This window comes from Phyllopteryx taeniolatus, chromosome 2 (genome assembly GCF_024500385.1).
Source record: "Phyllopteryx taeniolatus isolate TA_2022b chromosome 2, UOR_Ptae_1.2, whole genome shotgun sequence".
NCBI lineage: Eukaryota > Metazoa > Chordata > Actinopteri > Syngnathiformes > Syngnathidae > Phyllopteryx > Phyllopteryx taeniolatus.
In genome coordinates, this window is record NC_084503.1 from 6514547 (window position 1) to 6537784 (window position 23238).

The following is a 23238-nucleotide window of genomic DNA, read 5'->3' on the forward strand; positions in this document are numbered from 1 at the left end:
AGTTCTGGAAAAGTGTGCCAATTGAAAAATACCCCAACATCAAACGAGCTGCGCTTAAGATACTGTCCATGTTTGGGTCAACGTACGTCTGCGAGTCTGTGTTTTCTACCCTGAAACGTGAAATCAAAGCATCGATCTGTTCTGACTGACACTCATTTGAAAGAATTGCTTAGAGTGGCAACAACAGAATACAAGCCAGATTTGAAGAGGATTGTTCAAGATAAGGAATGCCAGAAGTCTCACTAAGCAGCATAGTAAGAGAAAGATGTTATTGAAAATTATTCTATTATTGTTTGTGGACTTGCTTGAACTGAGAGTTTGTGTGTGTGAGACAGTGCACACAATGTTAACTGTTGAAAATTACTGATATTATCATGTTGGTGTGGTTATTTTCATTAGATCTGGCTGAGCAGAGGTCTGTGTATGCGTGCATACATGATTAAAAGATGATGTTCATGTGTACCCGTGTATGTGGCTCTTTGCAGTAACACAGAAAAAAAAGTGGCTCTTAGTCTCTGACTAGTTGGCCACCCCTGCGATAGGCATTCGCCACAGAACACCGAGATTGGCAGATTCGCCCTCGGCACCATGTGCTCTTCAGGTTCACACTGAACACACGACTGACGTGACTGAGTCTGGTGACACCGTGGAGACCGTTCTGCTGCGTGCAACATCCTCCAGCGTGGGATCCTTTGGGATCTTTTGGCGGTGGGACTGTGATGGGCCGGGGAAGCATTTCTTAGAGGACTGTTACCCCCCCCCCCAGGCGCTAGCTAGAGGTACCCAGACTGCTATTAGGTACCGGGATGACATTCTATGACTCATTATAAGACTGGAGCAGTGGGTCCCGGGTTCCTTGTGATGCATGACAAAGCCAGGCCTCATGTGGCTGGAGTGTGTCAACAGTTCCGATGTTATGGACTGCCCTCCCCGTTTCCCAGACCATTAATCCAACCGAGCACATCTGGGACATCATGTCTCATTCTGTCCACCAATGCCACGTCAGACCGCAGACTGTTCAACAGGAGTTGAAAGATGCCCTGATCCAGGTCTAGGAGGGGATCCCTGAGGAGAACATCTGACGTCTCATCAGGAGCATGCCCGGGCTTTGTAGGGAGTGCATCTGGCTACGTGGAGGCCACACGCATGACTGAGGCTCATTTTGACTCCTCTCGAGGGATTTGCGCAGAAGTTGGATCAGCCGGTGATCTGGTTTTCCACTTTGATTTTGAGTAGGATTCTGAATCCAGACCTCCATGGGATGAGGATTTTCATTTCCACAAATTGCACAATGTAATGAATCCAGATTTTCAACAGAATATCCATTCCTTGCGATCTAGGATGTTGTTTAAGTGGTCGTTTATTTTTTTTTTAGCAGTAATTGCTGGTATGCCTGTTGAAAAATTCAACTATTATCTGCATACTAATTTATTAAATTTGAGTTACCTGGAGTGAATCTGAAATGCCTACCTTTTGTGCACGGAAAATGCTTGCCTTGCTCTGTGAGCGTGCACTGACTTTCTACTACTGCTTTGGTCTCCAGAAGCACTTGCTTAGTCAAAGAAATGCTAATTACGAAATGACAATTGCAGCAAATGAAAGCACTTGATCCTCATCTAGCTGGGGAGGGTCCACATTAAGGTCCATCTCAAGCTCTAAGTTCACATATTGGATCTTGGACAACATATAGGTCTAGGTCCAGGTAAAGTGTGTGCCCGCGTGCGTGGTGTACCTGGGTAGTCATGTAGATGTTTGTGTGCATTTCAGGTGTCGGACCCACAGCGTCCCCTGTCCGTGGGAGTCACCCTTGCAGAACTCAGCCTGCAGGTAACACCGACTGCATCTTTCATACATTGTTAAATCCATGGTATTTGTCATTGTCACGTGTTATTAGCTAAGTTGTCTTTTGGGCTTAGACCACAGATGAGAACTGGAAGTTATGCATCCTCAATGAAACGGCAAAGATCATCTACAAGGTAAACTGCTGTCGATCAAACGCACACGCCCTTCTAACCACTGTCGGTCAAATATATGTGTAGGTTTTATTTTTATTGATTTATTATTTTTTTGGTCCTGTAGCGTTAGGATGATTTTGAATATTAATGAGTTTTCATGTATTAGCTGGGCCGTCTGGAGTGTCTTTGTGCCTACTGGAACGTCAACAGTCAAATCTTCTACCGAGGATCACGGCAAGACATTGTGGTGAGGTTATTTTCAAATTTAGATATTTAGTAACGAGAAATTGCTGAAAAATTAGATGCTTCGGTAACTTGTGTAGACGTTTCAGCTGTTTCCTGTTTTGTAGGATCAGCTCAAGTGTGGAATCAGTTGCAAGGACCAGGAGCTGCCTCACTACCACTACAGTCAGTACCTAGGTCTTTATGTGGGTCTTAAACTTGAAGTCAACCTGGAACGAGATGTTTATGTGGATTTTGAACAAGAGCTTTATGTGGACTTAGAACTAGACTTATTGTAGACTTGGACCCCAACATAGACCTGCATTTGAATTTAGACCTTTTAAAAGGTCTTTAATCTTTGCGTTGACTTTCGGGCTGCAACTAACAATTATTTTAATTGATGAATTGGACAGTCACTGATGGTGTAGTGGTACACTCGCCTGACTTTGGTGCAGGCAGCGTGGGTTCAGTTCCCACTCATTGACTGTGTGAATGTGAGTGTGAATGGTTGTCCGTGTCTATATGTGCCCTGCGACTGACTGGCGACCAGTTCAGGGTGTAGTCCGCCTTTCGCCCGAAGTCAGCTGGGATAGGCTCCAGCGTCCCGCGACCCTAACAAGGATAAGCGGTGTTGAAAATGGATGGATGGATGAATTGGACAATAATCCCACCCTTTTTTTCATAAACCACACCTTATTTCAAATTGGTGCAAACGTGCACAAACAGACATCTCTGTTAACGTAGATTTATGTGGACCTAGCTCTTCAGATAGACCAGGAACTAGACCTTTATGTGGATCTAGACTTTTCAGAGGACTTGGAGGTTTATATGGACTTGCAACGAGACCTCTATGTAGACCTACATCTTTGAGGAAATGGAATGAGGTTCTTATGTAGATCAAAAACTTGAAGTGGACCTGGAATTATACCTTTATGTGGACCTAGACCTTCAAAAAGACTTGAATCTTTATGTGGACCTTACAGTTAGATCACTACATGGACCTAGATGTTTATGTGGAACTGGAACGAGGTCCTAATGTGGCCCTAAAACCCTATGTGGACCTAGAACTAGCTTTTTATGTAGACGTAGACCTCTTTGTACCTGGAACTAGACCTTTATGTGGCCCAGGACCTTTAGGAGGACTTGGATCTTTGTGGACTTGGAACTACACCTCTATGTGGACCTAGATCTTTATTGTCGAACTGCAACGAGATCCTTATGTGGATCTAAGACTTTATATGGACCTGGAAATAGACCTTTATTTTGATTTAGTGAAGGACTTACAGCTTTACGTGGACCTATTAAAACGTTGACTCTTAGCGAATCAATCGTAATTTGTATTTTCATTGGTCTTCTGATTTAGACTTTTCCTGTTTTTCAGTTTTCAAGCCCATCTTTGCTTTAGCCAAAATCCGCATCAATCCCAATGCAGAGCAGGAACTGGACTCTCCAAAAGCCCAACTGCATCTGGAGGTCCAGAACATCGACGTCCAGATCACCAAACCTCAGGTAACACAGGTTCAAGGTGAAACGACCGTCCTGCATACCAACCTGTCGTCCACTCGCCTGGTGGTTCAAGTTTGACTCAAAATTTGCAGTTAAACTCAAAATTGTAACACTAGCTAGCTTGCGAGATGGCACCATAATACCTTTTCACAAAGAAAGATGAGTCAGTTTTTGGTGCAGATCTGGCCAGAGTGATATCAGAATCAGAATCATCTTTATTTGCCAAGTATGTCCAAAAAAACACACAAGGAATTTTTCTCCGGTAGTTGAAGCCGCTCTAGTACGACAACAGACAGTTAGTTGACAGAGAACACTTTTGAGACATAAAGACATTGACAAAAAACAGTCACTGAGCAATAAAGGGTTGCTAGTTACTCAAACAATAACAACCATCGCTAAGACAACGTTGCTTTGATATGAATACCGCTGCTTTGAAAGTTGTTGCTATGACATCACTTTAACGACCGTCACTATGGTATGAAGACTTTTGCTATTATGACTGTCGCTATGACCTTTGCAATGATATGAAGACCGTCACTATGATGACTGTTGCTATGGTAGGAAGACAGTCACGTTGTCGACTGTCGCTACTATAGGAAGACCATCACGACCACCGCTTTGACGTACCGTAGCTGTGATATGAAGACCGTCACTGTAATGACTTGCTACGATGACCGTCGCAATGATACGCACACCGTTGCTATTACGACTGTCGCTCTGACGACCGTCACAATGAAGAAAAGACCGTCACTATGACGACCGTCACTGTCATAGAAAGACTGGTGCTCTGACAACTACTGCTATGACAACTCGCTACTATTGGAAAACTGACTCTTCGATGACGGTTGTGATGTCAGGAAGATGGTGTCTGTGATATACCGTCATGATGATGACCGCTGCGATTGTCGCCACGACGACCGTCTTTTTTTTTTGTGTGCAGTACGTGACCATGGTGGAGACGCTGGAGTCCATAGACCGCATGGTAAAGAACGCCCCCTATAGGAAGTTCCGGCCGGACGTACCGGTCCATGCCAACGCCCCCGTCTGGTCAGTTCTGCTTCACACCAAGGCCAGGTCCACATCTGATCCAGATCTAATCCAGGGTCAGATTAAAGTTCAAATCTGGATTTAGCTTCATAAAAACAAACCTTCAGTATTCCCTAAAAGGTCAAATTAAGGTTCAGTTCAATCCATCCTATTTATTATTATTTTTTTATTTTTTATTTTTGAACCATTTAAGCTTTTAACACAAATGTAAAACTAGTTCCAATTTTTTTAGTCTGATTTTGTAACTTCCAACTTTAGCTCTTTTAACTCATTCACTGCCAGCCTTCCCAGTTAACATGGATATTTGACTTCTAAAGCCGTCAATGGCAGTGAATGTGTTACTATATCAATAATGTTCAAGATTAGGGCTGTCACTATTGAATCTTTTTAGAATTGATTATCCTATCGACTATTCCATCGAGTAATCCCCCCTCCCCCACGAAAAAAATCACCCACCCCTCCATTTATTAAATTTTTTTTAATCAGAATATTTTTTTACTACTAACATGCATTTTTTTCTCAGTTATGAGGGATGGACTTCTATCCTTAAACTGCATATGTTGGTGTATGGTATAAATTCTGGACTAAATTTTAGACAACAAAATTAGCTGATGCTCAACAGTTAGCAATCACGATTTGCATTAGCGTGCTAGCGATTACCATTTTAGGTTGAAAAAAAAATACTACCTACCATTCAGCTCACTCATTCTTATCATGTTATATGTATCAAGATTTTAAATGCACAGTAAAAACACAACGGTAACACTGAGCAATAAGAGTCTTACTTTGCTAGTCTCCCTCCCTTTGCACAAAAAATATAAAATATTCAAAAAACTAGTTTAAATAATGAAAGATAAATACTGAGGAAAGGGGGGGCCTCAGAAATTTACATGAACAATTTCAATACAAAAAAAAAAAGAGTGGCAGTACTATTAGTCTTGTTAGTGCCAAGATTATTTTTTTATATAATGTGCACTTCAGGAAGTCAAATGCATGCTCGATTGGGTTAAGGTCTGGTGAGTGAATTAGCCAGTTGAAAACCTTCCACTTTTTCCCCCTGATGAAGTCCTTTGTTGTGTTGGCAGTGTGTTTTGGGTCATTGTCTTGTTGCATGATGACGCTTCTCCCGATTAGTTCGGATGCATTTTTCTGTAAATTGCCAGACAAAATGGTTTTGTAGACTTCAGAATTCATTCTGCTGCTACCATCATGAGTTACATCATCAATAAAGAGTAGTGAGCCCGTTCCAGAAGCAGCCATGCAAGCCCAAGCCATGACATGACCTCCACCATACTTCACAGATGAGCTTGTGTGTTTTGGATCATAAGCAGATCCTTTCTTTCTCCATACTTTGGCCTTTCCATCACTTTGTTCGAGGTTAATGTTGGTCTCATCAGTCCATAAAACCTTGTTCCAAAACCTTTGTGGCTCATCTCTGTACTACTTTGCAAAATCCAATCTGGCCTTCCGATTCTTTTTGCTGATGAGTGCTCACAGCTCACAGCTTTGCGAGAGAAGTTACATTTTGAGAGCTTGGTAAGAAGAACAGAGTGATTTACTGTATCGAAAGCTTTCCTGAGGTCCAAGAACACCGCCCCTACAACTCCACCCTTGTCGAGAGAAGATTTTATTTTCTCAATGAAGAGGCATGTAGCCATTTCAGTGGAATGCTTGGATCTGAAACCAAACTGCCTGTATATTTCTTCTCTCAAAGTCTTCTTCGAACAGTGGCTTGTGATACCTTCACCCCTGCCCTGTGGAGGTCTTTGTGTGTTACTTCACAGCTCTCACAATGTTTGTGTCATCACCTGCTGTTGATACCCTTGGCTGACCTGTTCGATGTCTGTTGCTCAGTACGCCGGTAGCCCAATGTTTGTGCAATTGCTCTGATCGATTTTCCTTCTTCTCTCAACTTCAAAATGTTTTGCTTTTCTCCCATAGACAGCTCTTTGGTCTTTGTTTGCTTAACAGCAAATGCAGTTTTCACAGGTGAAACCCAAAGCCAAAAACAAGCACTCCCTAATGTTTAAGCAAACAATCTAAAAGGCAACACCTGAGCAACTAGAAACACCCATCAGTCACATGTAGGGTTGGGCATTGTTTGAATTTGAGCGATTCGGGTTCCTTATTTCGATTCCTGTTCCAAACGATTCTCGATTCCGATTCTTTTAGGGGACTGGGTCCAAAACGTTTGCATGGTTTAAATAAAGGGTGTCCAAATTATGAACCGCAGCACAGACTAAAATGAACATTTGACTCGGGGGGGGTTCTTTATAACCAGTATCACCATCAAACCTATGAACTAAAAGGCAATGTGTGTGGAACTAACCCAATTGACTTAATATTCCGTAATTAATGTTTCAGCCAAAAGTTAAATATAGGTTCCAATCGGTTCTCGATGCCCAACCCTAGTCACGTGTTCCAATGCTTTTGCTCACTTGAAAAGTTGGGTGGCTTCAAACAAAAGGTGCTCTGTTTTATGTCAGTGGCCAATCCTTGAATGCCCCCTAGAGGTCATTGATGTTTTAACTTTTGTCTCAAATGCTAGAGAATAATTTTGAGCTCCAGCACGCCCGCGACCCGAGTGAGGATAAGCGGTACAGAAAATGGATGGATGAAGTACACAAGTAGATACAATAAATGAACAAGTCATGTAAATGGACACATTGCTCCATCTTGCGATCGGATCAGTGATCGGTTATCGTTTTTTTAAACTTGCTGATCGGTGGTTGGTGATCGGCCCCAAAAATCCTGATCGTGTAAAGCCTAAACTTTCACACTGTTTTTGCCCGTCCACTAGGTGGCATTACGCCTTCAGCAGCATTCTGGAGGTTCATGTCCGCCGGTCCAGCCGCATGTGGTCCTGGTCCAACATAAGACGGCACCGCCGGCACCTCAGGACCTACAAGACTGCCTACAAGACCAAAGTCCTGAGCCAGAACAAGTTGAGCCCCGACGCGGAGTGCAACCTTCAGGTCCAAACACTCAAAACAAACAAATAATCTTTTGAGAGATTTGGACTTATTTGGTCTACGTTATGCTTCTACCAGGACTTGGAAAAAGTTCTTGACGTGTTCAGTATCACCTTGGCTCGACAGCAGGTCCAGATGGAGGTATGCACAAATAGAATTGGTAAAATACGAATCAAAATTTTGAAAAATGTGGACTTATAGATAGATTTCAGGGTCCATAATACTCAACATTTTTTGCATTGCAATTATAGCTATACAAAATTATATGTATAAATTAGGATTTGTTGAGATTCGTGTAGCCGTTTTTCGACATGCTGTTTCGGGCAATAATTTGAATAAAAGTTCCTAGTAGTAAATCACTTTCTAGTTTTATGCTTTTATACCCCCCCCCCCCCCAAAAAAAAAAAAATATATATATATGAGAGAGAGAGAGAGGCATATAAATTGGATAAATCAACTTGTCAATAAAAATTAGTTTGTTTTCCTCTGGTTGAAAGTCATTTTTCTGATGCTGACCATATATTTACTAAATACAAAGGCTAACCACCGCAAATGCAAAATTACTAGAAACAAGCCCAATGAATATTATTCAATATAATATCCTCCTTGAGCGGTCACATTACCGTGGTGGAGGGGTTTGTGTGTCCCAATGATCCCAGGAGCTAAGTTGTCTGGGGCTTCACGCCCCTGGCAGGGTCACCCATGGCAAACAGGTCTTAGGTGAGGAACCAGACAAAGCACGGCTCAAAGACTCCTTATGATGACGACAAAAAATGGACTCAGGTTTCCCTTGCCCAGACGCGGGTCACCGGGGCCCCCCTCTGAAGCCAGGCCTGGAGGTGGCGCTCGAAGGCGAGCGCGTGGTAGCCGGGCTTGCACCCATGGGGCCCGGTCGGGCGCAGCCCGAAAGGGTAACGTGGGTTCCCCTTCCCATGGGCTCACCACCTGTGGGAGGGGCCATAGGCGTCGGGTGCAGTGCGAACTGGGCGGTGGCTGAAGGCGGGGACCTTGGCAATCCGATCGGCTACAGAAGCTGGCTCTAGGGACGTGTAATGTCACCTCTCTGGCAGGGAAGGAGCCTGAGCTGGTGTGTGAGGTCGAGAAGTTCCGACTAGATATAGTCGGACTCGCCTCCACGGACAGCTTGGGCTCTGGTACCAGTCCTCTTGGGAGGGGTTGGACTGTCTTCCACTCTGGAGTTGCCCACGGTGAGAGGCGCTGAGCAGGTGTGGGTAGACTTATTGCCCCCCCTGCTTGGCGCCTGTACGTTGGGGTTCACCCCGTTGGACAAGAGGGTAGCCTCCCTCCGCCTTCGGGTGGGGGCACAGGTCCTGACTGTTGTTTGTGCCTATGCACCAAACAGCAGTTCAGAGTACCCACCCTTTTTGGAGTCCTTCGATGGGGTGCTGGAGAGCGCTCCCGGTGGGGACTCTATCATTCTGCTGGGGGACTTCCATGCTCACGTGGGCAATGACATTGAGACCTGGAAGGGTGTGATTGGGAGCAATGCCCCCCCCCCCCCGATCAGAACCCGAGCGGTGTTCTGTTATTGGACTTCTGTGCTCATTGGGATTGTCCATAACGAACACCATGTTCATGTTCAAGCATAAGGGTGTCCACACGTGCACTTGGCAACAGGACACCCTAGGTCGCAGTTCGACAATCGACTTTGTGGTCGTATCATCGGACTTGCGGTCGCATGTCTTGGACACTTGGGTGAAGAGAGGGGCAGAGCTGTCAACTGATCACCACCTGGTGGTGAGTTGGCTCCGAAGGTGGGGGAGGATGCCGGTCCGTGGCAGGCCCAAACGTATTGTGAGGGTCTGCTGGGAACGTCTGGCGGAATCCCCTGTCAGAAGGAGTTTCAACTCCCAGCTCCAACAGAACTTTGCTCATGTTCCGGGGCAGGCGGGGGGCATCGAGTCCGAGTGGACCAAGTTCTGCGTCCCCATTGCTGAGGCGGCCGACCGGAGCTGTGGCCGTGAGGTGGTCGGTGGACACCAACGGTGAGGGACGCCGTCAAGCTGAAGAAGGAGTCCTATCGGGCCTTTTTGGCATGTGGGACTCCTGTGGCAGCTGATGGGTACCGGCTGGTCAAGCGGAATACAGCTTTGGTGGTCGCTGAAGCAAAAACCCGGGCATGGGAGGAGTTCGGTGAGACCATTGAAAAAGACTTCCGGACGACTTCGAGGAAATTCTGGTCAGGAGTGGGGAAGCAGTGCACCATCAACACTGTGTATAGTGGGGATGGGGCGGTGCTGAGCTCGACTCAGGACGTTGCGAGCCGGTGGGGAGAATACTTCGAAGACCTCCTCAATTCCACCGACACGACTTACCACGAGGGAGCAGAGTCTGGGTTCTCTGAGGCGGATTCTCCTATCTATGGGGTTGAGGTCACCGAGGTGGTTAAAAAGCTCCTCGGTGGCAGGCCCCCGGGGGTGTATGAGATTCGCCCGGAGTTCTTCAAGCTCAAGCTCTCGATTTACCGGTCGATCTACATTCCTACCCTCACCTATGGTCACGAGCTGTGGGTCGTGACCGAAAGAACGAGATCCCGGATACAAGCGGCCGAAATGAGTTTCCTCCGCAGGGTGTCCGGGCTCTCCCTTAGAGAGAGGGTGAGAACCTCGGTCATCCGGGAGGATCTCCGAGTAGAGCCGCTGCTTCTCCGCATCGAGAGGCGCCAGATGAGGTGTTAAGAAAAATAGTATCATACAAATATCGTTATAGTTGAATAATTCCCCTCTGCCGATCTTCCTCCAGGTGGTGCGCTCTGGGCAGAAGGTCGCCGCAAAGAAGGCCTCGGGCGGCCAGAAGCAGGGAGGCGGAGGATTCTTTCGCAGCTTCTTCGGCCGCAAGCCCAAGAAGGAGGAGCAGGAATTGGAGGAGAGCAAGGAGGCCGAGGGTCGGTGGAGGCCGCGGAACATGAACCGATTAGGTGTTGCCGTGGCGACCAATCTTTTGTGTTCCTCAGGCTCAGCTTTGGATGGCATCATGACAGCGGAGGAGAAGGAGAAGCTCTACACCGCCATCGGATACAGCGGAAGCTCTCATAACCTCACCTTGCCCAAAGAGGTCGGTAGGGTCGCAAGTTTGGCACGTAGCTTTCACTGGTAAACGTCACGTAAAACACAAATAACGCATTCTGGTTCAAGAAGAAATGAATAATGCTAAAAACGCATTTAAAGTAGACTTGTGTCTCGCTAATCACTTTGTCGTTGACGCACGCAGCCGAAGGAAACTTTAATTAATCCTGTACACACGATAGCTACCGAGTCAGTCGCGCGATCTGCTTCCAGCCAGCGTAACATCACTGCCCGTGTAGAAGTCACGTGAACTGGACGCTCGAGTAACAAATATACAAATGAATGCGAACGTAATAAAGGGTTGAAACGGGGGCTGGGCGGACCCTATTGAGTCCCCCTTGGGTAGGAACGGTTGGTCGGTGGGTGGTGGAGCAGCACAAAAACCCGTGTCTTTGTGTGTGGTGTGCAGTATGTCGCCGTGGTGGTCACCTTCCAGCTGTTCAGGACCTCGGTGACGGTCAGAGATCAGCCCCACGTGCCGGAGATCCTCCAGGTCCAAATGATCCACCTCAGCACTGAAATCTCACAGAGACCAGGAGCCCAGGCCCTCAGGTGCGTGCAGAAAAGGTTTCAGTCAAATTGCTGTTTTTACTAATGTACCGTATACACTGTCTTACTAGTGAGGCCGAAGTGTGCACTACTTGACAGCCGCACGCAACTAGTACCACGAGTCAGTCTCATATATATATATATATATATATATATATATATATATATACACACATACACACACACACACACACACACATATATATATACATACCGTGTTCTGTGGGGGGTTGCTTCGGGAGTATGGGGTCCCTGTACGACCGGAGTGTGAAGTGGCTGGGATGAGAATCAGCACCTTCAAATCTGAGACCGTGGTCTTCAGTCGGAAAAGGGTAGCGTGCCCTCTCCGGGTCGGGGATGAGATCCTTCCCCAAGTGGAGGAGTTCAAGTATCTCGGGGTCTTGTTCACGAGTGAGGAAACAATGGAACGGGAGATCGACAGGCGGATCGGTGCGGCGTCTGCAGTGATGCGGACTTTGTATCGATCCGTTGTGGTAAAGAAGGAGCTAAGCCGAAAGGCCAAGCCTCCCCGGTGAGGTGTTCCGGGCACGTCCCGCCGGGAGGAGACCCCGGGGACGACCCAGGACACGCCGGAGAGACTGTCTCTCGGCTGGCCTGGGAACGCCTCGGAAAGCCCTCGGAAGAGCTGGAGGAAGTCTGGGCTTCCCTGCTGAGGCTCCTGCCTCCGCGACCGGACCTCGGGTAACCGGAGGAAAATGGATGGATAATCTCAAATATTGAAGTAACAGCTATGTAGTACAGTAGTACAAATTAGTAATCACATTGATTTTCAAAAGCAAATTGGGTGGGCCATGTCTTTAGTGTAATTGCTGAAATAATATGAAGGTGACCCACATGAAGGATGCGCAATAAATGCTGGGCTGGGCTTTCCTAAGGGTGGAGGCATCCCTGCAGCAGTGGAGCGTGACGGGCTTGGAACAGCGCGGCGGCGTTCCGTCTCTCATCTCGGCGGCGGGCGACCCGGCCTCGGCGGGCGACCCAGCCTCTGTGTCTCTGCTGCGCGTGGCCTTCGAGCTGGCGCCCAACGACAGCCGAGCCAATTACGTGGTCAGGGTCCACTCGCAGCCCGTGCAGATCATCTATGACGCCGTAAGCCGCCGCGCAAACCACATCCGCCTCGGTGGCCTTGTGCGTGCGTCAATGTGTGTGTGTGTGTGTGTGCGCTCGCATGTTTGTGTTGTCCAGATGACGGTCAACAGCCTGGCAGAATTCTTCAAGACGGGCAAGGGGGTGGACCTGGAAGTTCTGACGTCAGCGACGCTTTCCAAACTGGAGGAGATCAAAGAGAAGACCGCGGCAGGTCTGTGGAGGCCGCGCCCGCGCCGGCACGTTAAACTTGCGCCCAAGTGGCGACGGTGGCAGTGCTGTCGCCTCTGCCTCAATTTGAGCCCGGAAGCCACGTCGACCACTTTTTGTGTGCTGATGGTCTTGACAAACGTTCCAGCTGAAATTCCGAGTTGATCTTGCGGCGGCGTCTTTGCAGGTTTGTCTCACATCATCGAGACCCGCAAGGTTCTGGACTTGAGGATCGACCTGCGTTCGTCCTACCTTCTGCTGCCCAACTCCGGATTCTACTCGGACACCTCGGAACTCATCGTTGTCGACTTTGGAAACCTACAGGTGAAAACGGACACACGGCAGAGTAATTATGTATGTTGATTGGAACGCGCGCATGGATGTGTGCGTGTGTCTGTTTGTTTGTGTTTGTGTGTGCACGCGTGTGCGTGACAGTTTAACAGCGTCGATGAGAACGTGCGCTCGTCGTCCTCGTCGTCGTTCTCTTCTCTGGAGGAGATCATGGACCGAGCGTACGAGCGATACTGCGTGGAACTGAGACGAGTTCAAGTACTTTACAGCAAGTCAGGTATTGACACACACAGGCGCACACACAGGCACACACACACACACACACGCACGCACACTCACGCACACTCACCTGGACTGACGCAAAGCAAAAGAAAATGAAAGAGTAGTGGTGCTTGTAGTTGTGATAACAGTGGTCATGGTCGTAGTACTAATGGCGATAGTTATAGTGGTAGTAGTACTAGTAGTAATGGTGGTAGGTGTCGTAGTTGTAATAGTGGTGATAGTAGTAGTAGTACTAATGGTAATAGTTATAGTAGTGGTGGTTATAATAGTAGTTGTAGTAGTCATGGTGGTAGGTGTAGTCGTAGTAATAGTAGCAATAGTGGTGGTGCTAGTAGTTGTCGTACGAAATTATGGTGGAAGTAGTACTGATGGTGATACTTATAGTAGTAATGGTGGTTGTAATTGTTGTCGTTGTAGAACTAGTAGTAATGGGGTGGTAGTAGTAGTGATAGTTATATTAGTGGTAGTCGGTGGTAGCTTTCATGGTCGTGGAGTTGTTGTCGTAATAGTGGTAGTATTAGTGGCACTAGTAGCGGTCAGATTAGTGGTAGTAGTAGTAATCGTAGTACTTATGGTGGCAGTTGTGCTAGTAGTAGTAGTCAAAGTTATGGTGGTTTTTTTTAATAGTGATATTTGTAATAATAGCACAAATGGTTTTGGTCGCAGTAGTAGTAGTCCCCCCGATGATAGTTGTGCTTTTTTTTTTTTGCCGGCGGCATTCAGGGGACGAGTGGAAGTCGGCCCGCTTGCAGAACTCGTCGCGGCAGCACATCCTGCGGCCGCTCCACTTGACGCTGCACTTGTCCAAGTGTATGGTGGACAAGGACGCCAGGATGCCCAGGTACACGCAGCGCCATATATTCGCCAAGTGCGTTCGTTTTGGCGACGGCTTTAGAAAGACGCGTAATGAGGAACAGGCGCCAGCGGGTGGCGGCGTCGCATCCATTTGGACTTGCAATCAGCACAGCCTTTGAGTAGAAGACAAAGATTAGGCGTGCAGTCGCCAACACGCTGGAAGACAGGCAAGCTGTGGCACCTGACACTCAAACGCAGCATGTATGTGGTTTCATTTTCATATCAGTTGATCAGTAACGGTTAAGACACGTAAAAACAACAACCTCAATTTGTGTTTGGGTAAACGTCTCCCATGCTGAAACAGCCACGCTTCAAGTCCTATATTCAAAAGGTTCTTGATTTCAAATTGTAGGCATTCATCGTAAAGGCAATCCTTGTTAACAGAGAAAAAGGTGGTGGCCCATAGGATGTGAGACGCATCTTCAAACAACAAAAGATTAACAAAGCGGCAGGCCCGGATCACGTGTCCCCATCCTGCCTCAAAGTCTGCGCGGACCAGCTCGCGCCAGTCTTCACTCAGATCTTCAACAGATCTCTGGAAATGTGCGAAGTTCCATCCTGTTTCAAACGCTCCACCATCATTCCAGTCCCCAAGAAACCTGCAATCTCGGGTCTGAATGACTACAGGCCTGTCGCTTTGACATCTGTGGTCATGAAGTCCTTTGAACGTCTCGTGCTGGACCACCTCAAGAGTGTCACAGGTCCCCTGCTGGACCCCCTGCAGTTTGCCTACCAAGCGAACAGATCTGCGGATGATGCAGTCAACATGGGACTGCACTTCATCCTAGAACACCTCGACAGTGCAGGGACCTACGCGAGGACCCTGTTCGTGGACTTCAGCTCAGCGTTCAACACCATCATCCCTGAACTCCTTTCATCCAAGCTTCTCCAGCTCAGCGTCTCACCTGCCATCTGCCAGTGGATTTACAGCTTTCTGACGGGCAGGAGACAGCAGGTCAGGCTGGGGGAGGCCACCTCATCCACACGCAGCATCAGCACTGGGGCGCCCCAAGGTTGTGTCCTCTCTCCACTGCTATTCTCTCTATACACGAACGACTGCACCTCAGCAAACCCGACTGTCAAACTCCTGAAGTTTGCAGATGACACCACTGTCATCGGCCTGATCAAGGACGGTGACCTGGAGCTGAACACGCTCAAGACTGTAGAGATGATCGTGGACTTCAGGAGGGATCCTTCGCCACAGCTGCCCCTCACGTTGTCCAGCTGCCTTGTGTCAACCGTCGAGACCTTCGAGTTCCTGGGAATTACAATCTCTCAGGACCTGAAGTGGGCGACCAACATCAACTCCGTCCTCAAAAAGGCCCAGCAGAGGATGTACTTCTTGCGGCTTCTGAGAAAGCACGGCCTGCCACCGGAGCTGCTGAGACGGTTCTACACAGCGGTCATCGAATCGGTCCTGTGTTCTTCCATCACAGTCTGGTTTGGTGCTGCTACAAAAAAGGACAAACTCCGACTGCAACGGACAATCAAAAGTGCTGAAAGGATTGTCATCCCTACCCACCCTTGAGGACTTGCACGCTGCCAGAACTAAGACAAGGGCGTGCAAAATCCTCTCGGACCCTCCCCACCCCGGTCACCGGCTCTTCCGGCTCCTTCCCTCAGGTAGGCGCTACCGATCAATGCAAACTAGAACTAGTAGACATTCCAACAGCTTCTTCCCTCTTGCAATCAACTACTTAAACAGCTGACCTATAATTCCATTACAACAAGCTGGCAATTTTTGGACTTGAGTTGGTTGTCACATTTGTGTGGGGCCAATGATGTATTACTCGAGCACTCGCTGTAGTTGTCTCGCCGTGCTGCACTATTTGCATATACTGGCCACTCATGCCAGAGTAGCATCTGCTCCATTTGCACACTGATTGAGGAGTATCCGTAACATTTGCACAACCGACATTGTCCCAGATGATCGCACTACTCGTCACTTTAAACCGCATACACTGATACATTGAAGTCTCAGCGGCCTTTGCACAACGGTCATTGCACCGGACTATTGCGATATTAGTCATTGGAACTGCTCTAAGTGCTAGAGGACTCTGCATCTTTTTGCACAATTGTTTGTTGTCAATGTCAATGTCTTTATGTCTCCAAAGTGTTCTGTAAATTGACTGTCTGTTGTCGTAGTTGAGCGGCTCCAACTACCGGAGACAAATTCCTTGTGTGTTTTGGACATACTTGGCAAATAAAGATGATTCTGATTCTGATTCTGATTGTAACATGCGTCTTTTGATCACGGTAAAGACACAAGGATTGGGATGATGGTGGAGCGTCTGAAACAGGATGCTACAGCACACAGTTCTGGCAGCCTGCAAGTCCTCAAGGTTGGGAAAGGGGGTACCGACGATTTTTTTCGGCAGTCCTGATTGTTCATGGCAGTCAGAGTTTGTCCTTTTTTACGGCGGCACCAAACCAGACTGTGTTGGATGAACGCAGGACCGAGTCGATGACCGCTGTGTAGAACTGCCTCAGCAGCTCCTGTGCTTCCGTCCTTTCTCAGAAGCCGCAAGAAGTACATCCTCTGCTGGGCCTTTTTGAGGACGGAGTTGATGTTGATCACCCACTTCAGGTCCTGAGAGACTGTAATTCCCAGGAACTTGAAAGTCTTGACGGTTGACACAAGGCAGCTGGACGGCGTGAGGGACAGCTGTGGCGAAGGATGCCTCCTGAAGGCCACAATCATCTCTACAGTCTTGAGCGTGTTCAGCTCTAGGTTACGTCGGCCGCACCGCAGCTCCGGCCGCTCCACTTCCTGTCGATGTGCAGACTCGTCACCGTCTTTGATGAGGCCGATGACTGCGGTGTCGTCTGCAAACTTTAGGAGTCTGACAGCCGGGTACGTTGAGGTGCAGTCGTTTGTATAGAGAGAGAAGAGCAGCGGAGAGAGGACGCATCCTTGGGGCGCCCCGGTACTGATAGTGCGTGTGGATGAGGTGGTGTCCCCCTGCCTCACCTGTTGTGTCCTGCCCGTCAAGAAGATGACAGGCAAGACGCTGAGCTGGAGAAGCTTGGAGGAAAGGAGTTCAGGGATGATGGTGAGCAGAGCTAAAGTCCATGAGCAGGATCCTCGAGTAGGTCCCTGCGCCATGGAGGTGGTCTAGTATGAAGTTCAATCCCATGATGACTGAGTCATTCACTGACCTGTTTGCTAGGTAGGCAAACTGCAGGGGTCCTGTGACGCTCTTGAGGTGGTCCAACATGATGCGTTCAAAGGACTTTGTGACCACAGATGTCAGGGTGACAGGCCTGTAGTCATTCAGACCTGAAGTTGCAGGTTTCTTGGGGATTGGGATGATGGTGGCGCCGATACGAGCGCCCGAATACGGTCAACAGTTCCAGAGATCTATTGAAGATCTGTGTGAAGACTGGAGCGAGCCGGTCCGCACAGACTTTGAGGCAGGATGGGGACACAAGGTCTGGGCCCACCGCTTTTTTGATCTTTTGTAGTTTGAAGATCCTGTTCATGGATGGTCAACGCGGAAGTATGTCAGTATATTTGTTAGCCCGTCTATTGTGTTTTGCATCGTGTGTTAGCAATAAGTAGTGGACCTTTGTAGGGCAAAGTTATGTGCGGTTTGGCGAAATTAATATTGTGCCGCAGGTTGAAGGTTTCGGGCGAGCTGCCTCTTCTGCACGTCAAAATGTCTGATGAGAAGATCCAGAAGGTTCTGGAGCTGATCCACAGCATCCCGCTGCCTCGCGGGCGCTCCACAGCCTCGACGCCTGAAGACAAGGTACAATGTGAATTTGGTATTCATTCATCTCGTTCCATAGGAAGTTGGATTCACTGTCAATAATATTAGAGGGTGACGGATTTATTTTATATCCATTTCATTTTTTAATTGGTGAATTGATGTTGCAAATGAATTTAAATTTTTTTTTTATTCGGGCAGCCTTGTTGACCGTATCGTCGCCTGTTGACAGTGTCCGGGCGACCGTATCGGCGCCCGTTGACAGTGTCCGGGTGACCGTATCAGAACGCACCCCCGTTCATATGCCACCTTTTTGTCACACAAAAAGGCCGTGTTCGGGCGACCGTATCGGAGGCCCGGTGGCCGTGCCAGGGTCGACCGCATCTGCGCCCGTTGACCGTATTGGGGGTGTGTTGACCGTGTTCGGGCGCTCATATTGGGCCCTTGTTACCTGCCGCAGGTGCCGACTTTGGCCGAGTCACGACCGCAAGCCCTCAACCTTCAGCCCGCGCTCTTCAGCGTGGCTGAGCCAGGTAAGATCGACTCAAATAAAACTTTATTTGTATGGCATGTTTCATACATTAAAATGTAACGAGATGTGCTTCGCAAGAAATTCCAAACTCGATGATGGTCCTGGTCCTAATGAACCTTGATCTTATTCCGCGCGTCAGATTCAGACGCCAGCGAGATGTCGCCGGAGGACGAGAAAGAGCGCTGGGCTCTGGAAGAGCTCACCGATCTTCAGTTCAAGTTCGAAGTTCGAGAGGTCTGCAGCGGACTTTTGCCCGTGTTCCCTCGAGTGCGGCTTGCTGAAGAATGTGTACCGGTGTGGCCTTCAGGTGCTGCTGGAGCTGACGCGGCAAGCGAGCCGGGAGAAGACTGTGCTCGCGCTCAGCGTTTGTCAGCTGGGAGCCCAGGGGAAGATCAGGACCTTCGACATGAGCGTCACGTCGTACCTCCGGAGAATCACGCTGGACTACTGCGACGTGCCCGGTTAGTAACTGCGGTGGCAAAAAAATCGACGCACCCCCGTTCAAATGCCACCTTTTTGTCATTTTTTTTGGGTGCACAAAATTACACACGTTTAGGAAAATATTCACATTTATTGATTTATTGTTGCAAATGTTGTTTGTAATTATATGAGCGATCTCAAATGTTATCACAAAAATGACAATTTCAGCATTATGAATCAGTGTTTTCATTTACAGTTGCAGTTTTCAGATCACAGTAGATTTATAAACTGGATCGAGCTTTTACGTTGAGGCTAAAAATAATGTTTTTCTTTGAGGAGCAACTTTCTAGTTTTGAGGGACCCGAAGAAAGGCTTTTATAAACAATAAAAAAAAAAAAAAACGATGTAACTGGGGAGTTGAATGTGGGGCTGCAGCTAACGAATATTTGAGTACTTGAGTAGCCTACTGAAAATTCTATTCAGTATTTGGATCAACTGTCAATTATGAATGCAAAAGATCAAATAAGAGCTTGCACTTCATGCAACCGATGCCTTATTGGTTTCCTTTTTTATATAATTTTTATTTCTGAAATTCACATTTTGTATAAATAAGGCATTAAAAAAAACATTCTCCACATTCAATGGTACTTGTAATTTACAGAGACGCTAGCGTTATGTTTGTAAGGTAGAAACGTGAGGTAACGTTACTGTCGCTGATTTGCGCCATGTTAATTTCCCCTTCGTCACTCGGGTCCCGCGATGCGCCCAACGGGTGCTCACCTTGCATTTCGCCACACTTTTGCCATTTTGTCTTGCTTTCTCTTCTCAATTCGGAGTCGCGTCGCATTTTCCCCGCTGTGTTTCCGCTCCTGAACGAATAGCTTCACTTCCACGTTGACAGGCGGGCCAAGCCAGAACCAGATGCTCACATATCAAACATACCAATTAAAAAAAAAAAAAAAGGCATTGTAGTGTTAATACTTAGATGTACTTTTAATGGGAACAGTGTTGTTTTGTTGATCACCTTTTTTGTTTGCCAGTGGATCAAAGTCTGGTGTTAGTTTTGTGGCGAGGTGTTCATCACTCAGCTGGCATCTGTAGGATGGTTTGTTAGTGTTCATCACACTAAAAGTCTGTTGTCACACGTGGAGAGCCAAACACCACCAGCATCCTCTGTGCTATCTTTTCCGGATTTTTGGAAATTTGTCTGCGCTTCATGAAGCATAAAACTCATCCAGTTTGAGAGTTTGAACTTCTCTTTTAAGACGGTATCACATCGGAGATCAATCAGTTCCATCTGCAGCTCCCGTGGCGCTGTTTCTGGGTCTTGTGTGACTGAATTTGTCAGATAAAAGGGTTTTGCTGAGCCCGCAAGCTTGATTTTTAACCGCTGAGCCGCAGCCATCAGTTCCTGCGTTGAATGGATGCTAGCATAATCAGCATGCTTGGTAGAAAAGTGATGGCTGATGTTATAGTCCTCGAAAACCGCAATGGTTTCTTCACAAATTAGACATGCAGCCTTTGTCCGGACTTCAGTAAAAAAAAAAGTATTTAGTAGTCCATTCTACAACCCCAATTCCAATGAAGTTGGGATGTTATGTTAAACATAAATAAAAACAGAATACAATGATTTGCAAATCATTTTCAACTTATATTTAATTGAATACACTTCGAAGACAATATATTTAATGTCGAAACTAGTAAACTTTATTGCTTTTAGACCGACATCAGTGTGTAAAGGATATCACCGCCTGGGCTCAGGAACACTTCAGAAAACCAATGTCAGTAAATACAGTTCGGCGCTACATCCGGAAGTGCCACTTAAAACTCTACGATGCAAAGCCAAAGCCATTTATCAACAATACCCAGAAACGCCGCCGGCTTCTCTGGGCCCGAGCTCCTCTAAGATGGACCGATGCAAAGTGGAAAAGTGTTCTGTGGTCCGACGAGTCCACATTTCAAATTGTTTTTGGAAATTGTGGACGTCGTGTCCTCCGGGCCAAAGAGGAAAAGAACCGTCCGGACTGTTATGGACGCAAAGTTCAAAAGCCAGCATCTGTGATGGTATGGGGCTGTGTTAGTGCCAATGGCATGGGGAACTTGCACATCTGTGAAGGCACCATTAATGCTGAAAGGTACATACAGTTTTTGGAGAAACATACGCTGCCATCCAAGCGACGTCTTTTTCATGGACGTCCCAGCAAGACAATGACAAACCACATTCAACAGCGTGGATTGGTAGTAAAAGAGTGCGGGTATTAGACTGGCCTGCCTGCAGTCCAGACCTGTCTCCCATTGAAAATGTTTGGCGCATTATGAAGCGTAAAACACGACAATACGAAATACGACTGTTGAACGGCTGAAGCTGTACATCGAGCAAGAATGGGAAAAAAAAATCCACCTACAAAGCTTCAACAATTAGTGTCCTCAGTTCCCAAATGTTTAAACGTGACCCTGTCCCAGCTTTTTGGAACGTGTTGCAGCCATCAAATTCTGTTAAGTTAATGATTATTTGCTCAAAACAATCAAGTTAATCAATTTGAACATTAAACAACTTGTCTTTGTAGTGTATTCAATTAAATGTAGGTTGAATACGATTTGCAAATCATTGTATTCTGTTTTTATTTAACGTCCCAACTTCATTGGAATTGGGCTTGTAGATTAAACACTCAGCACCACTGTTGCCACAATTAACTTGAAAAAGTCACTGAGTTTATTTAAGAGAAGTATTCGAAGTCCTCCGGTGAGAGAGTCGTTAACTTCCGTGACCGATTTATGACCCTGCGCTTCGGTATGACCCACAATGTGTAGCGCAATTAGCACGCCAGTAAAACTGTGTTCTTAACTTTTTACAAAGGAAAATAACAAAAATAGTGTGGCGATTTCTTTGCACTTTTCTGGTACTGCATCCGTCAACAATCACCTCCCAATCCCTTTCTTCCCTTTATTTCGAAATCAGCAATCTTCGTGAATAGTTAAATGCTGTCGAATGGCTGGAGGGCGAGTTTTCGACTCACCAGCAACAAAACACGACTTGCTAAGAAACACTAACGACTCAAAAGTAACTAGTCTGGTTTACTCTCCTGGGTAAAGTAATGCATTACTTTACTCGTTACCCAAAATGGCGGAATTTGGGAGTAACGCGTTGCCGGCATTCACTGTCGACATTTCTTTTCTTTGGTCCACTCGTGGTTGAAGAAGGGTTCAGAGCAGTAGCAGAATAAATACAGAACAGCCCAAGTCAAGTCAACGTATCACTGTACCTACTGCGCTACCTGGTGGAACCACTGGGCATTACAGCACAACCTGGTGGAAGCACTCAACATTACAGGACAAGGTCAAATGAATGTAGTCATGATTCTGATATGATTTGGGCGATTCTGTACCAATCTTCGGCGGGCCGGATTGAAATGATCAGCGGGCCGGACGTGGCCCGTGGGCCGTAGTTTGCCCACCCCTGGCTTAGCTGTTCGGGTCATTCTAAACCTTCTAACGACTGCTACTTTCCACGCACAAAGCAGCGACATATACAAACGTGACATTGTTTCTATAACGTGGATGTTTCAGACGGCGCTCCTCTTCACCTGATCAGATGCTCCGAGGAGCAGAGCTCCGACCTTCTCAAGGTTGACTTCATCAAGGTGAGTTAGCCGGAAATTGCTCCCGCGTCCGCTCGGAAGCTGAAGGTGGCGCCGGCCGTCCGCGTTTGTCCCCGCAGGCGGATCTCGGCGGGCCCAGCTTCCGGACGCTCTTCGACAACACCGAGCAAACTCTCAAGGTGGGAGGAGGATTTTTGTCGCTGTCTCCACATTAATTTACTACTTTTATTACTACCACTGCTGCTCCTACTACTAACCCTACCACTACTATTATGACTAGGGATGTCCCGATTCAATATTGCAGCCTTGAGTTTTGGCCGATACCGGCAATAATTATACATACGCAAAGATCATTTTACACTTGAAACTATGCGAGTCTCGGGATGCTCATGTCATGAAAACAATGAGTCCCAACCTGGGAACAAGAGTCCCTGCAACTTATCATCACGGAATACAGATACAGTAATCCTCCGCTATATCATGGTTCCTGGTTGGTGGGCCCAAACAAAGAAAGGGGATGGGGGAGCTGATGGCAAGAGCCAGGAAGCAAGACTAGTGCGAAGAACCAAGACCGAGGCTGGCAGCGGGAGTCGGGGGTTAAATACCCAGGGGGCGTGTTCAAAGAGGACCGAGGATCAGACAAGAGCACACCCATCAGCTTGAATCTAGTCTACGATTCTGACCCATAAAATGGGTTTAAAATCATATATTAATATACAATACTCCCAACGTTGTACTCTTGACTCACAGGTCAAGCATATAGAATGACTGTTTAAACTTTAGTCTTGGCAAATCAACTGCTTATGGTTCAAATCACACTCCATGCTGCTTGGATTTTCAAATCAGGAGAAACAGTTCTCAGTCTGGCCACTGAAACCGGGTAAAGTGGACACAC

General features: G+C 47.2%; 1 protein-coding gene across 7 annotated transcripts in view; it reads left to right on the forward strand.

Moving 5' to 3' along the window:
• The window catches only part of vps13c (vacuolar protein sorting 13 homolog C), a 79998-nt gene that overhangs the window by 8898 nt on the left and 47862 nt on the right, over positions 1-23238 (forward strand). For all 7 annotated transcript variants that reach the window (XR_009785743.1, XM_061756929.1, XM_061756922.1 and 4 more), the window contains 22 exons: positions 1768-1827; positions 1917-1976; positions 2122-2202; positions 2306-2363; positions 3559-3686; positions 4624-4730; positions 7531-7705; positions 7781-7843; positions 10466-10607; positions 10677-10777; positions 11198-11340; positions 12234-12447; positions 12544-12658; positions 12842-12978; positions 13090-13222; positions 13951-14068; positions 17702-17834; positions 18253-18325; positions 18464-18558; positions 18632-18785; positions 22312-22385; positions 22463-22522. Coding sequence is in view for 6 of the 7 variants with exons in the window: in XM_061756929.1 (XP_061612913.1) it covers positions 1768-1827; positions 1917-1976; positions 2122-2202; positions 2306-2363; positions 3559-3686; positions 4624-4730; positions 7531-7705; positions 7781-7843; positions 10466-10607; positions 10677-10777; positions 11198-11340; positions 12234-12447; positions 12544-12658; positions 12842-12978; positions 13090-13222; positions 13951-14068; positions 17702-17834; positions 18253-18325; positions 18464-18558; positions 18632-18785; positions 22312-22385; positions 22463-22522 (2424 nt within the window). In the remaining variant the exon portion in view is untranslated. The remainder of the gene's footprint in view (positions 1-1767; positions 1828-1916; positions 1977-2121; positions 2203-2305; positions 2364-3558; positions 3687-4623; positions 4731-7530; positions 7706-7780; positions 7844-10465; positions 10608-10676; positions 10778-11197; positions 11341-12233; positions 12448-12543; positions 12659-12841; positions 12979-13089; positions 13223-13950; positions 14069-17701; positions 17835-18252; positions 18326-18463; positions 18559-18631; positions 18786-22311; positions 22386-22462; positions 22523-23238) is intronic.